At 35.9% G+C, this 21,177-nt stretch overlaps 1 protein-coding gene across 2 annotated transcripts in view; it reads left to right on the top strand.

Annotated features, from left to right (window-relative positions):
* ERBB4 (erb-b2 receptor tyrosine kinase 4) overlaps positions 1–21,177 on the top strand; it is a 1,212,321-nt gene that overhangs the window by 1,022,988 nt on the left and 168,156 nt on the right. For both annotated transcript variants that reach the window (XM_017855612.1, XM_017855621.1), the window contains exon 20: positions 11,636–11,821. In XM_017855612.1, the coding sequence (XP_017711101.1) occupies positions 11,636–11,821 (186 nt within the window). The remainder of the gene's footprint in view (positions 1–11,635; positions 11,822–21,177) is intronic.

The following is a 21,177-nucleotide window of genomic DNA, read 5'->3' as shown; positions in this document are numbered from 1 at the left end:
TTTTTTTTGAGACGGAGTCCCGCTCTGTCGCCCAGGCTGGAGTGCAGTGGCGCGATCTCGGCTCACTGCAAGCTCCGCCTCCCGGGTTCACGCCATCCTCCTGCCTCAGCCTCCTGAGTAGCTGGGACTACAGGCGCCCGCCACCGCGCCCGGCTAATTTTTTGTATTTTTAGTAGAGACGGGGTTTCACCATGGTCTCGATCTCCTGACCTTGTGATCCGCCCGTCTCGGCCTCCCAAAGTGCTGAGATTACAGGCGTGAGCCACCGCGCCCGGCCGGTCTCTGAAACAATTTAACTGAAACGTGGTCACTTACAATAACAGAAATATATTATATCACAGTTTTGGAGGCTAGACATTTGAAATCCAGATGTTGATAGGGCTACACTCCCTTCAGAAGTTCTAGCGAAAAATATATTCCTTGCCTCCTCCAGCTTCTGGTGGCTACAGATGTTCCTTGGCTTGTGAGGGCATCACTCTATAATTTCTGTCTCCTTCTTCACATTGCCTTTTCCTCTTTGTGCCTGTGTCTAATCTCCTTCTGCCTCTCTTTTATAAGGATACTTGTGGTGGCATTTAGAACCTACCTGAATAATCAAGGAAGATCTCCTACACTCAGAATCCTTAATTTAATCATATCTGCACAGACCTTTTCCCAAATAAGGTAGTATTCACCTCAGGGATGAATATGACTTGGGATTAAGATGTGGGAATATTTTGAGAGCCATCATCAGCCTACCACACAATGATTGTTTAGCAGTATCTTTCATGGATAGCAGGAGGGGAGTGTTGGTAGCATGTAAGCCACGTATTCTCCATCAACGACCATATCTGTGATTTTACAGGTAACTGTTACCAAGTGCCTTGTTCAACATGACTGCATTAGAAGGATCCCAGTAGGAAACACATGGCATACTAAGTTGAAGGAATTGAAGAGAGTTTAGCAAAAGGGTCTTTATAAAAGTAAGAGCAGGATTAAGTAACAGCAACAGGGTTTGTTGAAGTGCTTCAAGATGAGTAACAGCACTGCTAGGCTTGAAGAAGCCAGGGGAAGGTTACCTTGAATTGACAGCAGCCGTGACCCTCACTAAAGGGTTGCAGGAAAGTGAGGGTGTGGGATAAATACCAAACTCACTCTCTTCTTCATTCAATATTGTACTACTGCTTTGCACTGGCTGAGCCAAATGAAAGCCAGGGAACATCGTAGCCTGTTGTCATCATCCATTTGGGTCAATCTCACTGAGCACATGGCAGGGTGAGTATTGGCAGAAAATGGTGGAGAATGGAGCTGGAGGGACAAAGGAAAATATACAGGCCAATGTCACAGATTGTTAGTGTCATAGCTGGAAATATAGTCTAAACTTCTTTATTTTAAAATTTATTGCAATTTTCATGATATAAAATTTAATTCTGCATGTGTTTATTGAGTACATGCAGTGTTAAGACTGTGTTGACAATCAAAAAGTGCCACTGATATTTTGTATGTTTGTAGCGTAAACAGACTATGTTAATAAAGAAAAAAAAATCAGCAGTCTTTTTACAGTAGTGATGTGAACCTGAACTTAAGTAGGAGTCAGAATGAAAAGACACAGAAAGATATAGATTTGAGCTACACTGGGATAAGCAATTGATAGGACTTGGCAAATTATTAGATACAAAGTGGAATAGAAATGCAAATACCAAATATAAATCCAAGATTTTAAAAACTGAATTAGGAAATGTTTCTGAAATTAAAAAAAAAGAAGTAAAGTAAAGCAGGCAAACTCATATGGGAAAATTATTTACTGTGTTTTCTTTTATCTTACAAATCCAGTAATATCTATTTTAAGAAGATGAGAAAGCATTTGAAATATGGGTTGATTCCTGGAATGAAGTAAATGGGGAAGGGGAGGATATAATACAGATTTTGTTCATTTATTCTTAAAATGGTATTGCATTCTTCTTATAAGCCATATATTCAACAAGGATTTGGTGATAAACCAATGAATATGACTGACTCACATTACTGCTTTCAGAGAAAAAAATAGAGATTCCAGACATTTCACCGATAATTCTAATAAAATAGGATAGATGTTATAATATGGTTTTGTATAGTTATATTATGGATAAGCTTATTAGTTTCTACTCAGAAATGACAATTGAAATTACAAGAGTGGAGGAGAAAACTTGTAATATGGGCATAGCATAATTCTCATGTTTGGAAGGGCACAGATATTTTGGACATGAAGATAATGGATTTTATTTTTTATCTTGAGAGAACAAAAATGCCCTGCTGTTTACATTGCTTCAAACTAAATCAAATCATGACAAACCACGAAAACTTTGCAATCAATTCCATAAGCTTTTGACAACTCTGTCATATTTCTTAAAGTTGGAAAATATTTTCATCTCTAGGAGGTTGGAGAACAAATCTATATGGAGGTAAGAGACTGTAGACTAAAGCAAAGTGAGGTACAGCTAAAGCCCAGTAGTTTTTCTGCATCGAAGTGACAAGAGGTGTAGTCCCAGCTGCTCGAGAGTCTGAGGCAGGAGAATTGCTTGAACACAGGAGGTGGAGGTTGCAGTGAGCCAAGATTGTGCCACTGCACTCCAGCCTGGCAACAGAGCAAGACTCGTCCTCAAAAAAAAAAAAAAAAAAAAAAAAAGAGTACTCAGAGAGTGAAAGAAAAATCAGGATAGGTAGAATAAAGTACTAACATCAGCCAAAGAAGAATTTTGAAGAAGAAGGACGATCATTGAGCTAAAATAAAACAGTGCAGTCTGGGGAAATGTAGTAAGAGAAGAAACACGCTGACTTTGGTGAAAAGGAGACATTTGATGACATTTTCCAGGGTAATTTGAGGGGTAGGAATTTAGAAAAGTGGCAGAAAAGCCAGATCTCAAATGCACAAAGGAAGATAAAATGAGGGAATAGCTAAAGGAGGACTGGCAAGTATCCCTAATAGAGAGATACGGCAAAGTTGAAGGAACTTTTATTTTTGGAATATGGCACACATATATGTCCTTGTAGTTACAGTGAAGGTGGTAAACACAGTGAAGCTGAAGTTGTACTAGAGATAAATGGTGATAAAAATGATTCAGTGAAACAGAATAAAATGGTGTCAAAAGTACAATTCACGGAGTAGATATTAAGAAAGGTAGAAAGCTTTTTTATTTTTTTTTCCCTGCCCGGAGATAGAAGCCATGGTAAGTGTAATAAAACTTCAATAAGCAATTAAAAACTAAAAGAGGCCTGACATGGTGGCTCATGCCTGTAATCCCAGCACTTTGGGAGGCCAAGGTGGGTGGATGACTTGAGGTCAGGAGTTTGAGACCAACCTGGCCAACATGGTAAAACCTTGTCTCTACTGAAAAAAAAAAAAAAAGCAAAAATTAGCCAAGTGTGGTGGCAGGCACCTGTCGTCCCAGCTACTTGGGAGGCTGAGGCAGGAGAATGCTTGAACCTGAGAGGCAGAATTTGCAGTGAGCTAAGATCACACCACTGCACTCCAGCCTGGGTGATAGATTGAGACTGTCTCAAAAATATAATAATAATAATAATAAAACACATAAATAAATAAATAAATTTTAGAAAACTAAAAGACAGAGCAATTTTTGGAGGATCAAATCAGGAGATTTAGGTGCAATCTCGTGAATCTGTGCCTTTCTCTAACAACATTTGAAAGATTGAGAATGGCGATGGGGGGAATTACCTTCAGCCAAAGAGCAGCAAAATGGAAACATCAAGGGAGAGAAAATTATATGATATTGGCAAGTCCTTTATTGTAATAGTTAATATCGGAGATCAGGCTATGATAGAGGTAAATGAAGTATAACAGAAACCAGGCATTAAAAGATTTATGAATAAATCCAATCTTCTTAAGGATTTAAGATTTAAAGCCTTTATGACTGCAAGGCCCTATGTGACCTGGTCCTTACCCACCTTTTCAATCTCATCTCATGCCATTATAGCCCTTGCTAAATTCCAAGTACATGAGCCTTCTCAGAGCTTCCAAAATATGCCAGACTCTTAGGTCATGCTTTTCCTTGAATGCTCTTTCCAATTATTTATATATATGACTTTGTCTCATAAATCTGATCTCAGGACACATTTCCTGGCTCTCCTTATCTAAAGTAGCTCTGTGACCACCATTTCGTTATCTATCACAACACTTTATTTCTGTGATACCTCTTAATATAATTTAAAAATATTTATGCATCTGTTTTATGTTTATTTGGCTTTCCTATTTACTTGTTGCCTCTCCAAGTACAATGAAAGCTCCCTGAGACTGGAGATTATTTTATAGACACAACTTCAATCACAGTGCCAGGCACATAGTGGATTCTCAATAAATATTTTTAAGTGAAGAAATATAAAACTAAAGAGACAGAGAAATATAATAAGGATGGAAATTCAGTGTAATCAGGAGTGAAAGAAAAAAGAGGGAAAACAGAAAGTAGAATTCTTTCACAATGTCGACTTCTTCAAAAGGTCTTCATTGTGCAGCAGTGTTAGTGACTAAATCTAACATGTGGCCACCCAGTGGGTGAAGGATGTAGAATGGAGATGGAAAGTGCTGACTTCAAAGTTTAGAAGAGTCCTCATCTGATTGTTGAAGTCCACAAAAGTGATACCAAGGACTGGAAGGGAGTGGTAAGGCTACTGAGTGATGTGGACAAACTTAAACTGATAGCATATTAATTCAGCCTCTAATTACTGCTCACCTATTTACCCAAATAAATTATAATTTATTCTAGACATGAAGGAACAGATGCTGATTTCATTTATTTTACTATCTTCGAACCATCTGCAGCAAAGCAAGTTAGAAAAAAAATTATTATGGACCAGTGATTTTATTTCGTTTTTCATCATTGTGGCCGTCTTTATCTTCTCTGAGTTCTTCATGACTAGCACTCTCACTGTCTTTAGGGGCAGCATTTCTTTCACGCACTCGCAGATCTGCTGATGGTTGCATGAAGCGTAGTGTTATATGTTTACATTAATTGTCTGTCTTTTCTTTTCCTCTATCTCTCTTTTTATCTTCCCTATCTCTGATGCAATGAGACTTTCCTGGTTTTCAGCTGGAGGGTATTGCATTAATGGACCATAGATATAATGAAACAGAGTTCGGCTGAAGTTAACATTTTTAAAAACAGAATAACCTATAAGTTTTCACTGGCAATATGGTTTTTTCTTCCCTTTTGTCTTTGTGAAACCACTAAATAATATGAGAAACTAAAGTGGAAAGATATAAATATCTGGTGGTTGTGCAGAATGATAGCTGAATGTAAAAAAAAAGCTCACTAACTTATTGTACACTTACTATTGCTCACTTATTATTATACAAAAGTGTCTTCCCTTCAGGCTGAAATAGAGGTATAGATAATATGTGGCTAGAGACTTGACATACATGCTTCAGAGCTTTTTTCATCTATACCTTGGTAGTCCCTTGATGGTTCTTTTTAAAAGTCCTTATTTATACCAGACTTCATTATAAAGAAAATATTTTGTTTTAGAATTTTACTATAGCACCTGTTATATTATTCCCTTCTGTTCAATGAGAAAACTCTTAAATTTACCTACAAGACAAAAAAAAAAAAATAAAGCAAAAAAGGAAAATAAAGACAATAATTTTTTTCTGGAAAAACAGATAATGTCCCTGTCAGGTTGTATTTATATCTTCAGCGACATTTTCTAGTGACAGCAGCGAAGATTCCAAAGTTGCCTCCATAGGTCCCACACAAAAATAGGCAACAGAGGACATTAAGTTTAACACAGAGTAATTTATTGAAACCGGACACTTTATGATTAAGATATTGGGATTTTTTTCCCCTTTTTATCCCACTCATCACTCTAAATAAATTCATATTCCCCTTTCTTTATCTACTCTCCTATCCTCCCAACCAGCCATCTGCTATTTCCTTTATGAAAAAAAAAAAAAAATGCAACCTACAATTAGTGTCTTGTTCATGTTTCTTTCTTCAAAAAAAGAGAACTATTATGCAAATACTCTGCAATTTGGTTTCAAATACTCTTTGTAGTGTGATGAGCAATTTTCTTAATAGAACCCCAGCCTTTTGCCAGGACTTACTAATAGATTTTTAAAAAGAGAACTTCCGTGTGACTTTTTTATACCCCTTAATGTAAACTTTTCAAACGCAAAAGTAGCCCCAAAATCTTTCTTCTACCTTACATTGTACCATTCTCTTTACCTTAATAAATAACATTTATCAAATACTACCCTCAGTAAATCAGAGAGAAATGTTTTATTTGGCTTGTTCTGAAAACATATTGTAAAGTGATGACAGTTTACCTGTAAGCACAAATGTATTATTTGATTTTAGTTGGTCCTCAGGAAGCAAAGGATAATTTTTTTTTTTTTGAGACAGTCTCACTCTGTCGCCCAGGCTGGAGTGCCGTGGTGCAATCTCAGCTCACTGTAAGCTCCACCTCCTGGATTCAAGCAATTCTCCTGCCTCAGCCTCCTGAGTAGCTGGGATTACAGGCGCGTGCCACCACGCCTGGCTAATTTTTGTATTTTTAGTACAGACGGGGTTTCACCATGTTGATCAGGCTGGTCTCAAACTCCTGACCTCGTGATCCACCTGGCTCAGCCTCCCAAAGTGCTGGGATTACAGGTGTGAGCCACCTCACCTGGCCAGCAAAGATAATTTGACCCAATTCATGCAGGTAGGGCTAATGTGAGGAGTTTGGGGCTGTCTTGCTAAAAAGATAAAGGTCGACACTGTAATGTGCTGATGAAAATGAAATAAAAAGTATGATTTTTTACTGTCATAACACTACAGTCAGAATAAAAATCCTGAGTGTTTACTGATCCTGCTACTAACAAGTCTCATGACCTGGGCCGGTTATCTCATTGAGTTTTGGTTTCCTCATTTTGCAGCTGAGAATTACTTTTGAGTTTGAACTGCTTCATGGGATTATAATAAGGATCAAATAATTATTACCTGTTATTGCTTTTGCAATGGATTATAGAAACACACATTCGATGGAGACATCAAGATGTGCTAGAGGTTCTCAACATTTTATATTTCCTAACTTCCTTTAACAAGGGAGCTTGCTACAAATGGAGATGCCTAAGATCTTCTAAACCTGAGTATCTGGGAGTGGAGCCACTCTTGTAACTGTGAACAGGTGACTTTCATATACACAAAAAATCCAGAGCCAGCAAAAAAGAAATAGCATAAGTATAAATTTAATTTAATTTAATATCTAATATTTAATATCTAATTAAGTATCTAGCTTAAAACATAATTAGTGATTTAATCTAATTAGATGTTTTGCTGATTTGTTGATGTGTATATATTTTTACATGTGCATGTTATAATTCAATGAAAGAACCCTCTGGTTTACACTGTGAATACAGTTAATACCAGATTAAATAATAGGTAATAATAGGTCATTTAAGTTGGCTAATACTTTCATCCATACTTTCTTTATAACTACATTGCTTTGCTTTATTTCAAATGTTTACTGAGATACACAAGAAGTGAAACCAAATGTTTTCACCTTATGAATCCAGAGGAGGCCACATGAATAGTAATAACACAGATTTCTGGCTCAGCTAATTATGCAAAACCCCACACCCCAAAGCAGTCTCCACAAATATTTTGGAAACTTGTCGGGTGTCTCCTATTTACCTATAATCCAGTCTTCCATCTGCAGTCTCCCTGTGGTATCTACAGTGATCTTTCTCACCAGTTCTGATCCCCATGATGAATTCTCTTCTCTCTGAGCTATTAGAGAGGTCCCACTCCTGTTACTGCTGACTGGTACCACGTAAGGATGCTTCTGTGGTTTCTATAGTGATCTTTCCTACCAGTTCTGGTCCCTCTGTTGATTCTCTTCTCTCTGAGCCATTGGAGAGGTCCCACTCCTGTTACTGCTGACTGCTACCACGTGAGTATGCTGAAGTCCTTTCTAGGTGTGATGTCTCACAGTGCTCCCGGAACTTCCTGTCCTCATCATGTTGCAGTCCTCGTGAGCTCAGCAAGAAAGCATAGACACTCATCTCTGTTCTGTGACTCTTGTTCCCTGGGGCAGCTAGGGAATAGAGAATTAAAGTATCTTTTTTACTTGAAAGCCATCTGAAAAACAATGATTTCAGCTTTTACCACCAAACCTCAGAAACGAAAAGTCCTTTGAGGGAGAGTGACAGCATTTTACTAGCTTAGTTCTTTTGTCTGGTCTTCTATCACTCCTTTCTCTAGGCATGTTCCCGTGCTGCCCCTCTCTTCCTTACTGAAAAAATAAAATGTTAGACCTCACAATAAACCCTTGGCTGGATCTGGGAAACCCACATAGCCCATCAAACACTGCATATTTGTGAATAACCCTTGGAAGGCACTCTTGTAACTCAGCAGCAGTAAAATAGTAGGGATGGTTAAAGGGGATAATGTCCTCACAAGTAGCTGTAAGGTAATCATAAAAAAGTGAAATACTTTGACAAGACTGATGATGAAAGGTAGCCTGGTAGCTCTCCTGCTGTCCCTTCCCTGACCCCATTTTCCACTGCCCGAATCAATCACTTTCAAATTTTTGGAAATTTCTTCTGTTACCTAACTCTGTACATTTAAATAATATGCTTATACTGTGAAGTCTTAATTTTTTCTTTTTAGTCTACGTATCATATGCTAACTTTTTGCAACCAGCAATGGTTATATACCTTTCACTCCATTCCCATCACCACTTTTCAGAAGGGCATCCTCTGTACCCCCATTTTCCCACAGTTACATGACTTCTGATTATATCAGTATTTCATGTTTACACTATTATGATTATGTAACTATTCCCAGTTGTGCTGTATAGTCTGATTTTCTTTTTAATTATTTGTATTAATTTATGAGTATAAGTATAATTTTGTTACATACATAGATTGCATAATGGGGAAGTCAATACTTTTAGTGTAGCCATCACTCAAATAACATGCATTATACCTATTGAGCAATCTCTCATCATCCACTCCCCTCACAGCTCCTCGCCTTTCTGAGTCTTTCTTGTGCATATCTTTGTGTTTTATCTCAGGTTAATTTCTTCTTTTTTCACTTTAGTTTAGTTTTCTGTGTGTCTATCACTAATTTGACCTTCAACTCCCACTAGAAAAATAAATATTTTCTTAATGTATTTTAAGTTCATCAGGCATTCTATCAATTTCATCTTCTTGGGTCACCTTTCCCAGAGCTACTTGACCTGTTCCAGTCTTAGCCGGCTGTTATTTCCATTTATTGTATGTCTTTTATTCTAGAAAATTTTTCACTATATTTTTTGTATTTCTGTAATTTATGCTTGTTGTTTGTTTCCTTGATTTTATGTACTCTTCTAACACCCTGTCCCTTTTTTATGAGCACATTTACAAAGAAAGGAAGCACGGAAGGTAAATGTGTTAAGATTTGGCACATCTGAACATGTCTGTTGTATGCATTCACTTGGTTGAAATGCTGCTGGGTGTAAAATTCTAGGTTTAAACAAAACTTTGAGAATTTTGAAGTCACAACTCTATTTGGGAGATGGAATGGAAGAATGATCCATATTTTTATCATATGTAAATTTACGTAATACTTCTATTTTCCCCAGAGTACTTCTCTTTCCATTTTACCTGATATCCACAGTCCAGTTCTTTTGGTGTAAGATTTCCTAAGGGTAAAGGGAAGAAGGAGATCTGTAGTCTAAGTATTTCCCAAATGTACTCTGAAGCAATCCTTGCTCCATTTATGGAGGTTTGTAATACTCCTCCTCCTCAGCCTTTGGTGTTATGCATTACTGGGTTGCTTCTCAGTTTCCCCCCATTAAATTAGGCTTCGGATTGCTTATGTTTACCAAGTTGGCTAACACTGATAAGCCACTTCCTACTTTTACTATTCCATCTTTATTGCCTCCTTTCTATGATTGTTGGTGTCTGTCTTTTTAAATTAATTCTTTTTTTGTCAGTATAGTGAAAATGAGTGGAAAGGGAAGTAATCTGTGAATTCAATCTGCCATGCCATCTTAAACAGAAACTCAATATAATTTGTGTCCTTAATTTTTTTATTTTGAAATGTTTCAAAGTTATATAAAATGTTCAAGAGTAATACAATGAATACTGTACCTTCATGTAGAAAAATCGACTGATAATCAATTGCCATATACATATTACACCCTCCATGTGTATATGTGAGTATTTGTGTGTATATATTTGTATACATACATCAAACACATAGATACAGATACATGTATTATATATATCTCTCTCCTTCCCTGTGTGAGGAAATTATTTGAAAGTAAATTGCAGATGCAAGATAGTTCATCCATAAAGATTTCAGGATCTTCTAAAATCAAAGAATACTATTTTACATAGCTGCAATACCATTATCACTTTCAAATATTTAACGTTGATATAATATTAAATGATATATAGTCCCTATTTAGGTTTCCTCAATTGTCCCAATAATGTTTTATATATTTTTTAACCCAAGAGCCAAAAATGCGGCGTTGCCCTATTTCTGCAATGAATGCTAGTTTGAACATCACACCATTCTTTTATGTTTCTCCTAATATTGACATTTTAAATAAGTACAAGCCAGTTTCTTTGCAGAATGTCCTACAGTATGGATTTGTCTGATTTTTTCCTTATGATTAGATTCAAATTAAATATTATTAACAAGAATAGTATGTAGGTGATATTACATAGCTTTTAAAAGTAAAATTTACTATTGTTTTCATACGAGATGAACAATATTTTATTGGCTTTCATAATATAAAAGCACAAATCAAACCATAACAAAGTACCTAAACATTTATTTTACAGTTATATCTATTTCAAATTACAATAAAGAGTCTTATAATAACTTTTTATTTGAAGCTAACTGGGATGCACTAAATAACCATCATGTGTCCACTTTTATCCCCATTAAGCAGTGGTGTCTTTATGATTCTGATGCAAAATTGTAACTCAGTTTTCTCATTTTATGAAATACAAAAGTTGAAGTAGTCAAATTTTTATAGTCTTAGCTCTCAAATTTTATGAATCTATGAATAAGACATCACTTATAATTTTGAAAATGAAATAAATTTGAGGAAAGGTAAAATTATGAAACAAAATGTCTTATTAAAATGTTTATTATTTTATATAAATTGACCGTAGATATAATACTTGTAATTATCTACATTTCCATATTTATGATTTATACTTGACACCATTGTAAGCTGTTCAGCTCTACACCAATAATGGGTGACTTTGAAGTTCAGCTCACCTTACTCTACTTGCAACTAACTAAATTTGTATAGATTATTTTACTTTAGAGCAAAGGTCAAAGGTTAAAAATCCATAATTTAAGGTGGAATTCATTTTGACTTACTTGGCAATAAATAAAATCTCATATTGCTTATATTACAAAGGAGAAAATACTGCTATTAATTTTATAGGCAGTTATTGTATAACAGCTTCCATGTAAATGCATGTAGAGACTTTGTTGTTTATTTAATTTTATTGCATTAAATCACTTTAAAGATAGAATAACTGAAATAATATCTTTTGATTTTGATTGATTCCATTGAGTACATTTTTTAAAAATCATCAGCACCATTAGTACAATGGAAGTAACTCTAAATCTAAGAAAATTTGAGTAGAAATGATGGTATTGCATTTTTTTTCTTACAGGAAGCTCTGATCATGGCAAGTATGGATCATCCACACCTAGTCCGGTTGTTGGGTGTGTGTCTGAGCCCAACCATCCAGCTGGTTACTCAACTTATGCCCCATGGCTGCCTGTTGGAGTATGTCCACGAGCACAAGGATAACATTGGATCACAACTGCTGCTTAACTGGTGTGTCCAGATAGCTAAGGTAAGTGCCTGTCAATTTCTATGGGAACAACATTTTCAGGTTAATATTTGCTAACCTAGAACAGTTTTCATATTGAAAATATGTCATCTTTCCATTTAAATAAAATAAAATATATTTGCTACATTGAAAGATACGTAACAGACAGGTACTTTTAGGTAAACTACAGATTAAATGCATGATATATATTTTTAGATTATTGGGTTGTATAATTTTAATTGAATTGACTAGATGCCAAAACAAAGAGCTTGCTAGTCAGGGGGAGGAATTGTTATACTGGATTTATTTGGCTTATTTGTTTTGGTACAGTCTAGTTAACTGATAAAATCCAAGAAAGAAAGTGTTGAATGTCTGAATTTTTTCATATTTAGACGATTTTAAAAAATAGCCTGTGTGTTTAATTCTCAGTATTAAAATGAGCAAAATCTAAATATATTCTTAGTCTTTTTGATGATTTTCAATTGGTCGTTAATGGTTGAGAGTTTTAGTCTTACACAAAGGCTTAGACATGTTACATATATAAGGGCAGCGGTCTGGGGTGATGGGGGAGGTGGGTCTGTGGTTAACCAGAGAGCATCTACTAGTTTCTAGGGGACTGTGATTTGGGGAATATTACTAGAGTTATCTGATCTTTTAATTTTTTTAAGAGTGGCCAGAATTCTGGATTTTTTGTGATTTCCCAAATTTAAATCTTAAGTCAATTTTTGAAACACTTTGGAGTCTGAACAAAGCATTCTTGTCATGCAGTCTACTAGTTCGCAACTTCTAGTATACATTCTAAATGTTCAAAGCAAATATTTGTGATTATCTATACCATATATCTTTCTTGATAATTTTCTGTTTCTAGAGAAATAGGTCAACGATGAGTATTAATTGTGTCAAATCTTAGTTACATCAAAATACGACCCGAAGTCTCTTCAGATCCCATAGATATTTTTATCTATATATTTGTACAATATAAATGCCAAAATCATAACATAGTGGCTTTGGCCTGTTTTTTTAATAATCTAATAATGAATAAAAGTATATTATGAAAAAAGAAATTTAACATAATTATTAAAATTTAAACCAAAAAATTTATTTGACAGAAAAGCTCAGCTTAGTTCTATACACCGTAACTCTCCGGTAGAGTTTCCTTATGGACTATGTATTATAATTATGTGACTGTTATGTAATAACTGCAACTGTGAGGATTCTTTATGGCAATGAAGTTTGAAATATAACACTTCAGAAACAGATTTATCTAAGAACTTCTATAATTTATAAGGTGAGTTAAATATGCAATAGAATTTATCAAATCATTATAGGACTATAAATGAAAACAAAGCTAAGCTTCAGGCTGGGTGCAATGGCTGACACCTGGAATCCCAGCACTTTGGGAGCTAAGGCAGGTGGATCACCTGAGGTAAGGAGTTTGAGACCAGACTGACCAACATGGAGAAACTCCGTCTCTACTAAAAATACAAAATTAGCTGGGCGTGGTGGCGCATGCCTGTAATACCAGCTACTCAGGAGGCTGAGGCAGAAGAATTGCTTGAACCTGGGAGGTGGAGGTTTCAGCGAGCCGAGATCACACCATTGTACTCCAGCCTGGGCAACAAGAGGGAAACTCATCTCAAAAAAAAAAAAAACGCTAAGCTTCAAATTTGTTAGCGCTCTCTGTATTTTCTGCTGTGGTCTCTACAATTTAGGTTTTGTCCTTAAGGTTTGTGTTATTAATATATCATTTATACAACATTGTACACTCTAATAAGATAAACTACTTTCAGTTTCCTGAATAATCACAGTTTTATACCTTTTTGCCTTTGCAAATGCCATCCCCTAAGCTTAGAAGTCTTCTCTTGGCTTCTTGGTTCACACTGCATGATCTTATTCATCCATCAACACTGTTTGGGCATCCTCCCTCCATTTATGGAGTCTTTGCTAATCAACCCTTCTCTGCAGGCAGAAGTAATTATTTTCTTTTTCGTATTAATTTTGGTAGTTGATATCTTGAACACATTTATATTATGTAAATGTCATACTATACATTTACTATCTCTCTACCTATGTGGTAAGCTTATTTAGTCATTAATCTTCAACAGATACTGGTGGGCTTTTATCATGTTTCAGATACAATGCTGACTGAGATATGTAGGAGTAAACAATGCAGATATGGGCCTGGTTCTCTCTGTGTACCCTAATGGATTGAACAGACATTCAACAAACGAAAGAATTAACTATAGGATTGAATACTGTGATTCAGATTTTAAAGAAAGCCAACTGCTAGGGAGACTTAAGAGAAGCCACCGAGTCCTGGGGGAGAAGGCTTCAGCTATGAGAATAATATTTAGGTAAAAGAAAGATCACACAGGGCTCTACAGATGTGATGATCAAGAGACTTATCACCCAAATGGAATAATTTTAGGCATGAAAGGAGACTGTATTACTAGTTATACCAGGACGACAGGCACAGAAAAGTCCTAAACAGAACATGTTATATGGTTACCCAGTATAGCAAGAAAAGTTTGAATTTTATTGTAAGCGCTGTAGGTAGTTACTGAAGTATTTTAACATGCAATTGACATAATCTCATTTATATTCTAAATAGATCATGCTAGTTTACGTATGGAGGTTAGATTGAGGTGATGTAACAGTGAAAATGAAGATGCTAATTAGGATTCTGGAGGCAATGCCAATAAGGAGAAGTAGATGGAATTAAGATATATTTGGGGGACAAAATTTAAGGTATTCAATTATTGATTAGCTGTAGGTGGTGAGGGAGGGGAGTATGGTACGATCATTTCCTGAGGTGGTGAAGGATGGGGGATGAACATTTGTAGGAAAAAATCAAGAGTTCAGTTTCAGACTTGGCATATTGGAAAAGTTTATAGAACATGAAACTGGGAATGTTAATGAGGTAATTAAATTCAGTCAGTACTGTATATATACATTTAGGAATTATAGGTATTTAAATATATGGAAAGATGAAGGATTACCTTGAGACTGACTGTATCTGATTCTTATTTATTACCGGAACCTAAAATTGGATCTTACTTACAGTTAGCCATTCAATAAATATATAGTAATTATTTTTAACCCAAGAAAATAACAAAATTTACCCTTAAGCAGGGAGTCCTTCTTTTATTATTTTTTTCTACTTTGCGAGCAGAATTGTGTAGTGGAATCAGACTTAAGGTTAGAAACACTATATTTGTATGTTGGTGCCCACTTTTAAGTTTTGTGAGTTTGTGTTGTTTAGCCTCTGATTCTTGTTTCTCATTGTATATGGTGGTATTAATAATTACTATATTTTTTTTCTCATCTGCAAAAAGAACATGATAAATGGTATCTACCTGTGGTAGGTTGAATAATATCCCACCCCCAAAGATGCTAATACATTCTATCCCCAGAATCTGTGAATGTTGCTTTACATGTTAAAAGGGATTTTGCAGATGTAATTAAATTAAGGATCTTGAGATGAGATTTTCCTGGATTATCCAGATTGTCCCATTGCAATCACAGGGGTCTTTGTAAGTGGAAGGCAGGAGGATCAGAGCAGGAGACAGGAGACATACAAACAGATCAGAGCTGAGCAGTGCACCTTGAAGATGGAGGAAGGGACCATATGTTGAGGAATGCGGGAGCCTCTAGAAGCTGGAAAGGATAAGGACACAGACTCTCTCTTAGAATCTCCAGAAGAAATACAGGCCTGCCTGTACCTTGATTTTATAGCCTGGTGAAACTGATGGTGGACTTTCAACCTACAGAGCTTTAAGAGAATAAATTTGTTTGATTTCAGCCACCTTTCACCCTAAAGTAGGCTCCAGTGTATGTTTCCCTCTATGTATCCATGCTTTCTCATCATTTAGCTCCTCCGTATAAGTGCTAACAAGTGGTATTTCGTTTTCTATTCCTTGTTAGTTTGCTAAGGATAATGGCCTCCAGCTCCATCCGGGTTCCTGCAAAGGATATGATCTTCTTCTTTTTCATGACTGCCTGGTATTCCAAGGTGTATATTTACCACGTTTTCTTTATTCAGTCTACCATTGATGGGTATTTAGGTTGATTCTGTGTTTTTGCTATTGGGAAGAGTGCTGCAATGAACATACCTGTGCATGTGTCTTTATAATAGAATTATTTATATTCCTGTGGGTATATACCTAGGAAGGTGATTCCTGGGTTGAATGGTACTTTTGTTTTTAGTTCCTTGAGGAATTGCTAGACTGCTTTCCACAGTGGTTGAACTAATTTATGCTCCCACCATACAACAACACACAAATGTTCCTTTTTTCTCCACAACCTCACCAGCATTCTGATTGGTGTGAAATGGTGTCTCTTTGTGGTTTTGATTTGCATTTCTCTAATGATCAGTGATGTTGAGCTTTTTTTCATATGCTTGTTGGTTGCATGTACGACTTCTTTTGAAAAGTGTCTGTTCATGTCCTTTGCTCACTTTTTAATGGGGTTCTTTTTTTTTCTTGTCTATTTGTTTAACTTCCTTATAGATGCTAGATACTAGATCTTTGTCGAATGCATAGTTTGCAAAAATTTTCTCCCTTTCTGTAGATTGTCTTTCCACTCTGTGGATAGTTTCTTTTGCAGCGAAGAAGCTCTTCGATTTAATTAAATCCCACTTGTCAATTTTTGTTTTTGTTGCAATTCCTTTTGGTATCTTCATTGTGAAATCTTTGCCCATGCCTATGTCCTGAATGGTATTGCCTAGGTTGTCTTCCATGTTTTTTATAGTTTTGGGTTTTACATTACAATCTTTAATTTATCTGGAGTTGATTTTTGTATATGATGTAAGGAAGGGGTACAGTTTAAATCTTCTCCATATGGCTAGGCAGTTGTTATTACAGCACCACTTATTAAATAGGAAATCTTTTCCCCATTGCTTGTTTTTTGTCAGGTTTGTCAAAGATCAGATAGTGGAAGGTGTGCAGCCTTATTTCTGGGTTCTTTCTTCTATTCCATTGGGCTATGTGTCTGGTTTTGTACCAGTACCATGCTGTGTTGGATACCATAGCCCTGTAGTATAGCTTGAAGTTGAGTAACATGATGCCTCCAGCTTTGTTCTTTTTGTTTAGGATTGCTTTGGCTATTCAGGCTCTTTTTTGGTTCCATATGAATTTTAAAATAGTTTTCTCTAGTTCTGTGAAGAATGTCAATATTTTCTTAGTCTTGAATTTCATTTTTGTTGCACTGTGATCTGAGAGAGTGACTGTTACGGTTTTAGTTCTTCTGCATTGGCTGAGGAGTATTTATGTGCCATTATGTGGTTGATTTTAGAGTACGTACCATGTGGCAATGAGGTGAATGTATATTCCATAGCCCATAAGTATATACACCTATGTACCCACAAAAAATTTTAAAAATAAAAAATAATTTTATTTTCTAAAATAGAAGAAAGTCTATTCTATTGTTTTTGGTGAAGAATTCTGTAGATTTCTATCAGGTCCATTTAATCTAGTGCTGAATTTTGGTCCTGAAGATCTTTGTTAATTTTTTTGTCTCAATGATTTGTCTGATAATGTCAGTGGGGTATTGAAGTCTCCCGCTATTATTGTGTGGGAGTCTAAATATCTTTGAATGTCTCTAAGCATTTGTTTTCTGAATCTCAGTGCTCCTGTGTTGCACACATATATATTTAGGATAGTTAAGTCTTCTTGTTGAATTGAGCACTTTACCATTATGTAATGCCGCTTTTTGTCTTTTTTGATCTTTTTTGTTTTAAAGTCTATTTTTTCTGAAATTAGAATTGCAGCCCCTATTTTTTTCTCTTTTCCATTTGCTTGGTAGATTTTTCTCTATCTTTTTATTTTGAGCCTATTGTTGTCATTGCATGTAGTTGAGTCTCTTGAATACAGCATACCAATAGGTCTTAGTTGCCACTTTGTGCCTTTATCCAGCTTACTACTCTCTGTGCCTTTAATTGGGGTATTTGGCCCATTTACGTTCAAGATTAGTATTGAAATGTGTGGATTTGATCCTGTCATCGTGATGTTAGCTGGTTATCATGCAGACTTGTTTGTGTGGTTGCTTTATAGTGTCACTGATCTGTGTACTTCAGTGTGTTTCTGTGACTGGTAATGGTCTTTTTTTCCCGCATTTAGTACTTCCTTCAGGAGCTCTTGTAAGGCAGGTCTGATGGTTACAAATTCCTTCAACATTTGCTTGCCTGAAAAAGATCTTATTTCTCCTTTGCTTATGAAGCTTAGTTTCTCTGGATATGAAATATCTGGTTGAAATTTCTCTGTTTTAATAATGTTGAATGTTGGCCCTGAATCTCTTCTGGCTTTTAGGGTTTCTGCTGAGAGGCCCACTGTTAGTCTGATGGGCTTCCTTATAAGGAAGTGTTTTGCAAAATATTTTCATTTGTATTGTAAGTTTTCTTTCCATTTTTCCATCAGTTCATCATTCTATAACATTTTATGTGATAGAAAACACAAACTTAAACACCAAAATTGTTTGTTTCTTATGGGCAGTCATGTTCACTCTGCATTTGTTGCCTTTGGACTTGACTGAATTTGGTAAGCAAAGCAGCCCATGTTATTATTTCATGCTCATGTAACACCATATGCCTTCTTGATGCTTTATGAATCCAGGATACTAGGAAATCAATGGAATTTCTTCTTTTATAGTTGTTGCTAATAAGTTGGGCAAGCAGTTTTTAAAAGACAATTTAGCAGATTCTGAATAGTGTATGTGAGGTGTTTTGTTTTGTTTAACTCAGATATTAATTTAATATGAGACAAAAAGTAGGCTGTTGCCCAAAGCAGACATCCTTAACTGACCTTAACATGTACGAGTTCAGCTTTGATTATTCAACAAAATCATGACTGACTGTTGTGGTCTGTAAGTGACCAAAAGGACTGTTTTCTCTACACAAAGTCAGGTGCCGAATACCAAGCTTTATTTGCACTTGGGTTCCAGTTAAAAGCCACTTTAGACAGTGTAGCAAAGTGGAAAAAAGCACAGATCCTGACACCGAGGTTCCATCACAAGCAAGCATATGAACTGTGTGACAACAGGCAGACAGTACCCATGGTGTCTACAGGAAAGTGGGGAGAGCATCACCCCAGCTTCTAGCAGCTCTACAGCTGCCTGTATCTGCAGGCCCTTCTAGGCCCACTTCCTCTCCGGTACTGCATGTGCTCTGTGGGTGGGAATGTGTGGCTCTGGGTCCAGAGTGGCATTGGAATAACATTGACAATGAATTAGTCCATTTAGATCAAGCGTGTATTACACACCTGGCATATCCTTGGTGCTTTACATACATTGTGTTTTTGAATCTTTACTGAAACTCTAGCAGATATGGATCATTATTTCCCCAGTTTATAGATGAGGAAAATGGGAAGTTAAGTCCAAAAGGACACACACATATATTGAAATGCCTGAGTGCTATACCAGATAATTCTTACTCCTGAGCCAGGTCTCCAAACCACTCTGCATTCTTTCCTCTCTGTACACATGCGCATCACTGCAGCTTAAAGTGGCTTGCTTTCCTTCAACGGCACTCTGGATTTAGAGGACCGAAGGGGAGCATACCATTTTATCTGTAGTTGTGTCTCATCATTAATTCCATAAAAGAAAAACTTCTATCATGAATAATACCTGTTATTATCTTCATGAGAAAATGTTTTATCATCAGCATCTATACCACATTTTCAGGAGAAAGTGCTAGATGAATATTTGTGGAGGAACTTTTTCAAACAGTGTTGTAACTATTGAAATAAATCAAACTCAAAACAATTCCGTGAGCTACTATGGGTAAGAGATACTAATTACAAGTGACACTGTAAAATAAGAATTTAAAACGTATAGTCTGGTACTAGTTTGTGTTTACCCTACAGATTCTGAGTTCAAATCTCATCTCTATCACTTACTAACTGTGTGAATTTGATAAATTAATCTCTCTGTGCTCCTGAAAAGGGGGATAAGAGTACTTCCTATTTAGTAGGGTAATTTTAAGGAAAAGATGATGTTTGTAATGTGCTAAACTTACTGTTTGGCATAAAGTAAGAATGTAAACTACGTATTATTTTGGATAACATCTGAAATCACTACAATAAGGACAGATATAAGTTTATAATTAGAATATCCTAATTATGACATTAAAAAAAATACCGTCATTTAAAAATATGACTCTTAAAATTTCAGATAGAAAAGATTTAGCATTTGTTTATAGACCATACCAGGCTGAGAAGAGCAGGGAATCTCATGTTTAATATTCAATATTTTTGGCCTTTGGAACAAAGAACCTGAGTCTCTCATCTGCCTATACTTTCCTACACAGGTTCCTAGGATGCTTGTGCTCTTATCTTGGCTTCTAATTTTTATGTTAAAAATTGTATTATTGGGCTGGGCTCAGTGGCTCATGCCTATAATCCCAGCACTTTGGGAGGCCAAGGCGGGTAAATCACCTGAGGTCAGGAGTTTGAAACCAGCCTGGGCTACATAGCGAAACTCCATCTCAAAAAAAAATGCAAAAAAATTTGCTGGGCATGGTGGTGCCTGTAGTCCTAGCTACTCGGGAGAATGGCAGGAGAATTGCTTGAACCTAGGAGGTGGAGCTTACAGCAAACCAAGATGGTGCCACTGCGCTCCAGCCTGGGTGACAGAGTGAGACTTCATCTCAAAAAAAAAAAAAAATTGTATTATTTGGAATATTGAAAACATATGAAACCACTAGTGAACCAACAAAGAACTGAGCTCAGGGGAAATTCTTAAGACAATCTATTACTGAAGAGGAGCAAAGAAAAAATTCTAACTTTTCAATCTCAAGCTAGAAAAGGTTAATATTGGTTTGACTTACTATTCCTGCAAAAATTTTAGTTTCTGACTTTGCTCTAAGGAAACTATCATTTGTAGCTTTCTTATGATATGTATATCACTGATGCTGTATTTGTAAAGCCTGAATACTGAGTATAGGCCACTATTATTTTTCAAAATCCTAAAACCTTCCTCAGTGCTTTGCTGGCCTATTTACAGATTTTTTTCTGGTGCTCTAATTGATTTGCACTTATACCCAGATGTAAGGCTCCAAGGGCTTTTTTTTTTTTTTTTTTTTTGGTGTTTTGCCACTGAAACTAGTTGAAAGGATGATTCTAAAAATATGTCACTGGTCCATGGTAGCCTTCAAGATGATTCACAGATTACCTGATTAAGTTGTATACTCACTCAACTTAAACTTCTTCCAAAATTTAAAAAACGTATTCAATATTTTAAGAATTAAAATTAACGTAGTGTGTCTAACCAAAATAATTTAGATTCTGCTTGTAAATAAAGACTTTTCAGTGTATTTTGCCAACGGATTGATTCTAACATTTATATTTTCAGAGAAAATTAGTATTGTTTCAAAGTTTAGTACAATTTGG

Source organism: Rhinopithecus bieti, unplaced genomic scaffold, assembly GCF_001698545.2.
Source record: "Rhinopithecus bieti isolate Rb0 unplaced genomic scaffold, ASM169854v2 scaffold_1070, whole genome shotgun sequence".
Taxonomy (NCBI): Eukaryota; Metazoa; Chordata; class Mammalia; order Primates; family Cercopithecidae; genus Rhinopithecus; species Rhinopithecus bieti.
Note: the sequence above shows the minus strand (reverse complement) of the source record. Positions and strands in the feature narration are given on the sequence as shown.